Here is an 11,011-nt window from a genome sequence, read left to right on the forward strand (position 1 = left end):
CTGTTGGGACCATGGCCAAGGTGCTGCAACCTTGCAAACACCTTGCCATGAGCCTTCTATACCACATACATTGATGTTTTCACCGATATGACTATGATTTATTCACCTCATGATCATTAACTACACATTTCCATGATTTATTGCTCACCAACTTGCTTTATTTACCAAAACTGAGATGAAGCCTATGATTAACCTAATCTACACCTTGTATATGAGTTCAATGTTGCTTCTAAGTGATTCCCTACCTAATCCCCTATGTTTTCCCCTGATTTGCATTAAGATATAGCCAATGCCATGTTTAACAACTCTTGACCTTGATAAATCAATTTGGGGATTTCTAAATGGACCATTGGATTATGTTAAATTCGTGATAATTAGTGTCCCTATGTTGTGCTTAGACTATTCCCCAAGTTTCGTATTGATCCGAGACCCGAAAGACCAAATCTGGGCCAAAACCCAAAAAGCCAGCTTGCTGTCCGAAATCCTTCTAGTTGATGCTTGTTGGTCGATGATATCGACCAAATGTATAGACCAACAGAGTTGTTGTCAGCAACTTTTGCCTAGTTTTGATTCGTTCGATCTCCGATTGTTCTGATTTCTTCTCTAACCTTTCATATATGCTTGTTTAGGGTTTTAAGACTATTTTGGGCCACTTGCTTGTGATCTTGGACCATTCTCTTCTCCAATTCAAGGTAAGGATAGTTATCGATATAATTACATAGGACATGGAATTTTGACTTGGTGTTCCTAACCTAGTGAGCATAGTTTCTATTTCATATTCCTATCATGTTAGACTTGCTACATATGTCTTTCAACAGTAGTTTTGTGTTTACATTATTTTATTTCAATGTCTTATCATGCTTATCAATTTCAATATATGATGAATTATGTCAATGTCATGAATCGAATGTTTATTATGATGTTGTATCTTGTGAATTGATATGATGAACTTGGGAATGTGATTGCTTAAGTATAACTTGGGATTGAGGAGTACCCTATTGGTGCTTCTGTCCTTGGACATCGGAGGGAATAGTATGGGATGTTCTCCGAAGGTGTCCATCGACGCTTTCCCGGGTTATTGGATGACATACATAGGACTTGTCTAGATGTATGGCTAGGATGTCCCTATCATATCAGACCCGATTCGGAAGGACATTGAGACAGAACGACCCGTGGTAGTAGTGTGGACTTGTGAGCGCTCAAGACCGGTAACCACTCCGTGAGAGGACATAAATTACATTGCGGATACCCGGAAGGGGCCATTTATTGGGAGGGTTGCAAATGACTAGACTTGGGCTCACGGGCACTCAAGACCGGTGAAATGATCCGTGAGGGGGACGTGAGAGCTTCCCGTCTACTATTTGTGGATGACCAATAGGGTTGATGAGTCCGGTGAGTAATATCCGTGACTCTAGTGTGAAGGATACCGGAAAGGATCCCGAGAGGGGAGGAATGGACGTATCTGGAACTGACATGATATGATTAAGTAGATGACTTGCACTGGGCTAGGCTTTACCTTGACATGCGCCAATACTTGTACCAAATGGTGATGTGAGAGAGTGGTGACCGAAACCCCCAACCATGGATTTGTCCGAGAGGGATGTCGGACCCAATTCCCCCCGGTGATGAGTGACTGAGACTACCTAAAGAAGTATGGTGTTATGACTTAAAGCATGTCTACCATAGATGACCAGCATTCTTAGGGTAGAATCATATTGCATTATATGTCTCATATCATCTGCATAATTTTATGATTATCTTGTGGTTTATGTGTTGTGGAATAACTTCCTTGCTGAGTTCTTTTGAACTCAATCCTTTTCTGTTGCAATATTTTACTAGGCTACTCTGCAGGTGATTACTCTGATGGTACGTCCCTTGAGGCGGACCCGGATGCCTCATACTACTATCCGGAGGCTAGCTACAATGAAGACTTCGGTGACGGTACCGAAATAGATCCTCCGGTGTATTAGGGTCAGCCCTGGAGTAGTATGGGAACAGCCATGTTGGATCCCCATGGTCTTCTCTTTTGAAGAAGATTTATTTATTGTGGAGGAGACTTATATGTAGCTGCCCCCCCCCCCTTTTTGTGACAATTAAACTTGGAAGAATTGTAATAACTCTGACTTATTTTCATAACTTGAGACTTGTACTTAATTTAATTTTGACCTCACTTCCGCTTATTTGAAGGAGTGGATTCCGCCCACTGCTTTCTTAATTTATTTGATATGATATTTACTTCCGTACTCTGATTTTCTTTGGTATCTCATTTCTAAATTCTATTATTATCAATTGTTAGTTTAATATTGATTGTTCATAATTGTGTTATCGTCGATGTGGATGATGTGGTCCCTGAACTATGGATCTTCGGGGCTGTGGATCACATCCCGGGTATGCCAGATAGGGTACCGGCTGGGTGGATGTGACAAATAGGGTTGATGAGTCCATAGTCCGGGATTATGTTGACTCTAGTGAGAAGGATACCGAAAAGGATTGCTTGGGGTGAAGAATGGACGTATCTAACTCTAACTTGATATAACCAAGTAGATGACTTGCATTTGGCAAGGCTTTACCTTGACATGCGTCAATACTTAGACCAATGGTGATGTGAGAGAGCGGTGACCTAAACCCCAGTGCTTATAGAGACAAGCATACATAGAGTTAGATTCATACATACATTGTCTGTTTCATATCACATTGCATCTGCTATGTTTTGTAATCATGTTATTTATGTTGTTATGGAATAACTTGCCTTGCCGAGTTCTTTCGAACTCACTCCTTTTTGTGTAAATATCTTGTTAGATTATCCTGTAGGTACTAAAGAATATAAAGGCCAGTATTACGAGGCGCAAACCGATAAAGCATATTTCAAGAAGAACGCTAGTAACTTTGAGTGCAAGTAAATTCATAAAATAGAGAAGTGAAAGATGAAAACTGAGAAGAGAAGGGTTTAAATAGACCTAAAGGCGAGATGATGAATGGAAAAGATTAGCTTCAATCTTGGATGAAGATCAATGGTTTAGGTATGCTGACGGTTCGAGTGTGAGAGGAATGATGACCAACAGCTTTCAAGGGCCATGTGGCATCTTTGGCACAGATAATGAGGAGCGCTACGGCTCAATGAGCGTGCGCAGATAGAATAATAAATGCGATGTTTGGAAAAACAAGTAGACACCTAGCTCTTCATCTTCTGGGTTTAGTAGTCGGGATAGAGGAAAAGTAAAACAAACCATCGGCCGTTTCATCTCGATCGCTTGATTTGAGGGGCTCATGATAAGGAAAAAATAATATCAAACCGGGTTCGGCTATGGTCGGGTCAAAGATACCGATTCAAGGGTCGAACTAGTAAGTAGCGTAAGCACGAAGAAACTCGACGGCTGTAGGAAGAAACATGCTCCCGTCAAATTCGGGATACACAATGATGCCACCAAAGGTAATTGCCACTAACTCTGAAAGATGGCTAAAAACCGTAAGATCGAATGGCCATCAAGGAGGAGGGTGAACGCATCTAACGGTCAAGAATAACATGTAAAATCTATATAAACTAAAGGATTGCACACAGTAAAGGTAACTGAATCGTTTCCCTCCCTTAATTCGTTCGATTTAAGCTCTGCATCAAGCCAGAGTTTAGTGGTGCTCCAATTGCTGATTTAACCTTCGGAGGTTGCTATCCGACCGCACGGTCGGCTCACGTTTGACGTCTGTTTTGTAAGAATCTAAAGGCTGAACAATTTTTGGATGAATTAAGCGGATAAACATCCGTGTAAATTATAAGTCAAGCCACCAAAGTGAACTACCCTGAGTTTCACCCGATTATAGAGTTTGCAACCTACAAAAAAAACTCTAAAATAAAATTCTTTGTAATAACACACATATGTAAGTCAACAGGTGGACTCTAAATGTTTACCGCACGCACGTTAGGGCGACGAGGCAAGTTTGAAGTTTGAAGTTTGAAGTTTTTTTTTTTGGGGAGACGGGGGAGGATGGGGTGGGGTTTAACGTTTGAAGTTAGAGGTTAAAACCCCACGAGAACCCTTCCTACGTTTACCATTTGGCCTCGTTGCAACTCTGTCTCTCATGGCGTCTGGATGTCGATCGATCTCAAGACCGGCTCTTAATTTCCTTAAGTCGGCCATGAATAAATCCAGCAGCCAACCTATTCCTTCGACACGAACTCGTTTCTTGTCTCCCCCCTTTTCAAGGCAATTCTCTCTCTTGTCGAACATCTGCTTGTGTTTTTGTTCATGACAGTGAACGGCGGAGTTTACAATAGTTCCATTTGTGCTTTCAGGTCGCCTTCTGAAATGGGTTGTGTCCAATCACTTCTTCCATTATACAGCGCAGTTTCCTCGGCACGTCTCACTTCGTGTCTCGGCATCGACTCGAGAAGTTCGAGATCTCTGTCTCAGGGTATGCTTTGCCGTGCAAACCCTGGAGTTTGAGTTCCATTTTATATTCGTATCTGTAAGCAACTTTTTCTCTAATGATTAGTTTTTTCATATTTATTTTTTCCTTAAGAAAATGAAAAACATAAATGCAATACCTCAGTTGCTGAGATAGTAAAAGGAACCAAACGCAGATACTGACCAGAATGACCCAGAGAGGTCCCTCTTACCAAACCCTTGCGGTAAAACTGAGATCAGTCCAATACATAAATTGTTCCAGACGCATAAGCCATACAGGGTAAGCCGCCGAAACCTGGAATTATTTCAGAACCCGTAAACCATTCCATTCTGCACAAAAGCTTTTTTAAGCAATAGAGATTTACCACAAAAAAGGGCGTAATCACACAAGGCTCCCACCATTTTAGGGTCCAGAGGATCGTTATATGCCGATATAGCCTTAGATTGAATAGGATCAACGAAGGGCAATTTTCCAAGATCTTAAACAGAACCGTACTTTAATTTGGGAATTAGGGAGGATTGAAAATGGACTGATGGATAAAAAGGTAATTCAAAAACAGCTGGTCAGATGGCAACCATATTCAAATGGTTCTGTTAGGAGGTTATGGGGATGAAGATCTGATGGTTGGATTGGGTTGGTAGGTTCTTCGTAATAACACTTCACTTATATTCTTGAAGATATTTGCAGGTTTTCAGTACATCAGCTTGTGTGAACCTGAAACTTAGGTTTATGGTGGTTTGATTGAGATGAAACTTTGAGTGAATAAATGTAATGGTATATGGGGATGATCACTAAAGTTTGGATGATAGACACCAGGGGGGAGGTTAATAAAACATTGGATCTTTGAGGGTAATTTGATATTTTGATTGGACTGAGGAGATGGTGTACAAAGGCTGTGGGATGGGTTTCCATTGGTTGATTTGGAATGGACTATTGGAAATATGCCTTAATGACTAAGGTCTAGTAAAACCACAAATAGAAAAGGGGGAAATTAGGGTTTGGAGGGATTTAAAACATTAGATGTAGAACTATAGAATTTAGATAACAACCTACTATTGTTTAAGAATAGTCACTAGAATTCTTGACTTGATATTATAACTAGAATAATTTCTAGCATACGTGAGGGTTTTTCAATGGAGATTGAATTAGGCATCTTGGAGGAACTTGAAGAGATTAATTGAGAGGGATGAGGGAGATAGTGAATTAGTGACACCAACTCACCAAGTAGCAATGTTCAAAATAAAATGTTGTTAATTGAATCATGGGACCAACTGAGCAATTGCATTATTATATATTGTCGCATTGGTTGACATAAGACTTAGCCTAAAACTAGAACTGATTAGAAGTTAGAATGAAATTAGACTAAGTTTCATGTTTATAGTCATGTCAACAGTAACCTTAGACTCCTGCTAGAATTACATCAAATTAGCGACTTTAGCTGTTGGTGTAGGGAGATTCCCTGCACTTGATCCATGGTATAAATTTCAGTCAAAATTACCAAAATTTCGACCGAAATATCTATAAAAAATGAAAAATAAACAAAATCCCAAGAATTTCCCTAAAGTCCAAAGTTTCGACCGAAATTTTGTAGGTTTCAACTCTAAAACTTGTTTTTCCTTGGTTTTGTTGATTTCTATCCCATTTGCAACTAATTTCCACAACCACTATGCCTTCAAACACCTCTTTTGCTTCCCGTTTGCTTTCAAACACCTTTTAAGCCACAATAGCTATTCATGGTCCTTATCCCAAACTACAAAGGAAACTCATTGGCAACAGAATGTGAAGCATGAGCCATACTCAACAGTTCCAAACTTCCCGTTTTTTCATTTTTGTTTTGTTCCAGCCTTAAATGATCTTATATTGCTTTGAAATAATATATGTTTAGTCTAGGATTGTTGATCTATGACTATGTGTTAAATTTATATTTTGATTATTACAACTATTTTTTTTTTATTTCCGATTTTAAATTTCAAAATACATTTTTATACATGATATATGGGCTTGAACTTAATACATGTGAGACACCATCACTTGATTTAGTTGGTCATTGTATTTTGTTGACTTGTTGTATATATAACCATTATATCAAACAATTTATATATGCTAATAATTTTATACATGCATGCAATACAATTTGTACTTGTCGGAACCAACCATTTGTTAGTATGCTTGAATGATAACTTTTTAGTTTTTTTTTTTTGGCAAATACTAGTTCCATTGTATTTATTATGCTTTTTTAAATAGGTTGAACGCAAGAAATCAAATGAATAAAGGTTATATAAGGCCTGAAACCTTGGGTCAAAATTTCGAAAAAAAGTACATGGCTTCCACAGAAATTTTGGTCGAAACCTGAAATTTTCGGTTTTTGCTGGAGTTTCAACCATAATTTTCTCCTTGACTTGAATAGGAATGTACATCCTCTTTGCTTACTCTTGATGCTGTTTCATGTAACATCATAAATAATAGTAGCTTATTGTAACTGAGGTCGCTTTGGAAGAATGTTGCAATTCGTCAGTGTGTTGACTAGGTAAGGCACATGGCATTTGTGGAGGCCAAAATTGTTGTTATTACTCTGTCTACTGCTTTGGCCTCTTGATGTGAAGTGGTACCAAAACCTCGCACATGAATGGTCTTGGATTTAGCAAAATCAGTATGGATGAATTTGGTTTCTCCGAAGTATCAACTATTGTGCGAATACATGTAAAACCATCACTGTGCAAAAGGTTACCCCTTTACCTGAAGGGGACGCTTGTCAACAAGCCTAGTAGAGATGAAGTGAGGTTGGCAGAATATGGTTGAATATCATAACCATAATTGAGGGCCATTTCATCAGCCTCTGGAGAATGTAAGAGAAAGCATGGGGGGGTGGGTGTAGCGTAGTGTATTAAGACACTGGATTGTGAATCAACCATTCGCTGGTTGAATTCCCATTGTTCACCTGTTTTCCTTATATCTTTTCTTTTGTAAAGAGGAAGAATCAAACTATCACTATATTTTTTTCCTTTTTCTACTTCTTCCAAGCATAGGATAACCCCGAGGGGTTGTGGTTTTTTTTCTTTCCTACCAATTGGGAGCCCCCGGCCCCCCTTAACCAACCCCATGGGGATAGTCTATGGGGTTCATAGTTGTTCAACACCTTCTTCCGTTGGTTGACTCTAAGTGACATTGATGGAGTGGGATTTATTAGGACATTTATTGCTATAGTTACCTTTCTCCATACAACTATGACGCATGATGTTTTTCAACCAAACATTGCCCTTACTATTATCTAGTTTTTTTCTTCCATTATACAAGGTTCAAACTTCTTGTCTTCAATTGGTGGTGATGGTTTAAAGGTTAAAGGAGTCATGATTGCTGCCTTTATATATTTGTATGTCTTCAGTTGTCTTGGCATATGATTCCACCGTGTCAATGGAAGTAAAATTAATGTTAGCTAACTCCTATTAAATTTATATATTTGTATTCAGTCTACTGAGATATCCCATAATTCATGCCTATTTGTTTGAACTCCATACCTTGAGGATATTTTTCTAGAGCTCTAGTGTATAGGTTTCTACATCCTTGTTGTCCTACTAGAGGTTGACAAACTTGTGAAACAGTTCCTTCTCATAATTAAGAGGATAAATTTATCACCCAATATTGTTTCATGACCTTTCACTTGGCAGTGGGTCCAAGTAGGCTGACAAACTTGGAATGTAGAATGTCATCCCACCGAGAACATGCCTTGCCGAGGAGGAGCTTGCACTTCTCATCCAGAAGGGATTTATAAGCAAAGATCCCTTCGACCTTGGTGAGCCACTGTAAGGAACTGGCTCCTTTTCACCACTAAACTCTGAGAGTCTCTGTTTTAATACCATATAGTCCCAATAAAATAACTATTGTGGAACTTTCTGGGGTGCAAACTGGAGTAAATGAAATCCCTTCTGGAGTGTCTAATTCAAAAAGTCTGACAAGTTGCTTAAGAAGACTGTTCCAATTTGGCCTTCAATTTCCTCCCCTCATCATCCCAGGGAATGAAAATATGAGTATCTTTGACAAACTTAAATCTGGAAAGGAAGATAAGTGTAAGGTTACTCTGTGCTTATAACTTAAGCTGGGCAGATTTTACAAAATTATATCAATTAGACCAATTAATTGGACAAGTTTTGTATTTATGCTAGGTGCTCCCGTTACAGGCCTATTCTACTCTGAATTATAGGGTCAAAGGCCCATGACCTAGTGATGTAGCCTCAAGTGAATGAAGGCCAGTTCTTCCAAGGTCTTCAGATGACCTGCAGGGAATAAGCAAGGTTTTCATGATTAGGGTTTGAGGATCTAGGACTAGGGTTTTATAGTTTTAGAGTTATGGTTCTAAGGATCAAGGATTAGGGTTTCACAGTTTTAGGGTTAGGGTTTGGGATTCTTGGGTAGCAAGGAATTAGGCTTTAGAATTGGGCTTGGGAATTTAGGGTAGCCAAGGAATTAAGGTTTAGAATAGCGTTTGGGAAATTTGGGCAGCGAAGGAATTCGGGTTTAGAATAGGGTTTGGAATGAAAGGTCACTAGGGTTAGGAGATGAGGTTCCTAATGTTTGAGACAGATCTAACTGTTAGATTGGCATAGATCTGACCTTGAACTTTGGTCTCTAGAAAAGTCCAAAAAGTCAAAAAAATTCAAGAAAATAAAACAGCAGTGTAAGACTGTAGAAGATGAATGGGATGAATTGAATGGTTACCTACCAAATATGAAGGGGCTGGAATTTAGAGGGATGGATGGAGTTAAGGCAGATCAGCAGTCTGCCAAAAGAAAATTCTTTCAATCTGAAACCCCTGATGTGGACCTTGATCTCTCCTTGCAACGAAACTCTCAATAATTTTATTCATCAAAATCTGTGTTTGTTACAAGCATAAGCCATCTAGTTACTGACCTCCTAACACCACTTACCATAAAAAAACATAATTTAAATAGGACTGATACTTTAAATAGGATTGATGTAACCTGGGGTACCCCCTCAACAGAAGCCCCAAGAGCATAGAGGAAAGAAGGAAGAGCAGCCCAATGCCATGTGGCCCTATAGGGAAGGCCGGACCATGGGGCAATTCTGACATTTTACCACCCGCTGTTGAGTTCCTTTTGGTCTTGTTATGTTCAGATTAATTTTAGGAATCAAAATCTATTTTTAATTGTTATGTTCAGTTATGATAGAGTCCCAGTCAAAGTAGGATAGTCAAGTTGGAATCTTATTTCAAATTGGATTCCTTCTTAAGTTAGAAACCTTTGAATTCTGCAATTGTTAATTAGTTAGGAGTCCTTATACAGCTCTTTTTTTTAATTGAGTATCCCCAATTGAGTTCAAGTGTGAGTTCTATTTATGGAACTCCTTGTTGGTTGAGTCCTATTAGGATATCCCTTCGTGTAAATGCTATAAATAAGCCATTCATAATGTAAGCAAGTTAAGATTAATAAAATTGATGATTGAAGGATATGAGTGTTGGAGAGTTACTAAAGAGAGAAGAAGCCTGTGGCACTTTGAATTCACGGATTTCAGCAAGTTTATTGATCATGCCTCAACAGCAGCAAGTAACCAGCCCCCATCCTAGCCCCACCCCCTCCTTTTTCCTTCCCTTCCCCATTCGCAGCCCCTCCTTTCTCCCAAATCTTAAGTTTTCTAATCCTAGCCCCTTCCCAAATCCCATCGCAAGCTTCTGCCCCTCCCCCACAAAGCCCTAGGGCAGTAACCCTCCCCTCTCATCCCCTCCTTTCCCCAGCCCTATCTCTCAACCTTTTCTTCCTTCTTCTTCTCCCTTTATTTGCAGCAGCCTAGAAACCCAGATTTTTCTCTCAGACCCTAGATCTTCCTAACCCCTTGGTCAACTCCTACCCCATTTAGTGGTTGAATTCCCCCTCCCATCTCTACCTTCGCTCCCCTACTTCAGCCCTAACCCATCAGCCTGAAATGCTTGTAAATCCTAGTATTTCTTTTTCCTTAAAACCCTAAAGCTCATTTAGGTTTTCAATCATACCTCATTAACCTCTTATCCCAACCCCATTCTATTCTAGAATCAACATCCCCTTTCCTCTACCCTACCTTCGACCTAACCTTAGCCTTCCTCTTTTTAGAAACCCTAGTTGTTCTTAAACCCTAGAATTGTGGGATTAAATCTGAACGTTAAAAATCACATAATTGACATTTAAATTTCTCAAACCGAACCCTACATCCCTTCCTCCTCAACCTTGAACGCCACTAAACACATAAAAACCCTAGCCACAGGATTGGGAAGGCAAATTCTCCCCCAACTTCAGGGTATTTTAACCCTGATGCTGTCCATCACTAAATTGCCCTAGAAGACTTAAAAGCAGGGGTGTTTACAACCCTAATTAACTGCTGAACTCACACTAAGGATCCTGAAGACTGGCCCTCAATTTGGAGATACATCTGGGACTTCTTAATTATCTCAACCTGGAGTGACTAATAATTTAAAAACAGACTTGGACTCCTAATAATACTTTAGCTGGGTTCGGAGTAACAACTAACAAAATGACCTAAATACCCCTGTTATAAAATTATGCTTCTAATGCTGCTGGGTATTAGCTTAGGTTGCCCAGGACCTGCATCACCTAGATGACCCAAC

The 11,011-nt window shown here is 39.5% G+C and overlaps 1 protein-coding gene across 1 annotated transcript; it reads left to right on the forward strand.

Annotated features, from left to right (window-relative positions):
* Window positions 1–3,978: 3,978 nt before the first annotated feature.
* Window positions 3,979–7,182, forward strand: LOC149011217 (protein NONRESPONDING TO OXYLIPINS 2, mitochondrial-like). Its single transcript, XM_089164377.1, has 2 exons — window positions 3,979–4,199; window positions 4,289–7,182. The coding sequence occupies exons 1-2, from the start codon at window positions 4,075–4,077 to the stop codon at window positions 4,437–4,439; spliced, it is 276 nt and encodes a 91-aa protein (XP_089020503.1). The 5' UTR covers window positions 3,979–4,074; the 3' UTR covers window positions 4,440–7,182.
* Window positions 7,183–11,011: the final 3,829 nt, after the last annotated feature.

Source organism: Hakea prostrata, chromosome 7 (genome assembly GCF_041222555.1).
Source record: "Hakea prostrata isolate BN-2017 chromosome 7, UWA_Hpros_2, whole genome shotgun sequence".
NCBI classification, from domain to species: Eukaryota; Viridiplantae; Streptophyta; class Magnoliopsida; order Proteales; family Proteaceae; genus Hakea; species Hakea prostrata.

Coding starts and splice junctions, on each gene's coding strand:
- LOC149011217 (XM_089164377.1), top strand. CDS start 4,075: ATGGCGTCTGGATGTCGATCGATCTCAAGACCGGCTCTTAATTTCCTT. Junction 4,200..4,288: donor TTGTCTCCCCCCTTTTCAAG/GCAATTCTCTCT, acceptor TTGTGCTTTCAG/GTCGCCTTCTGAAATGGGTT.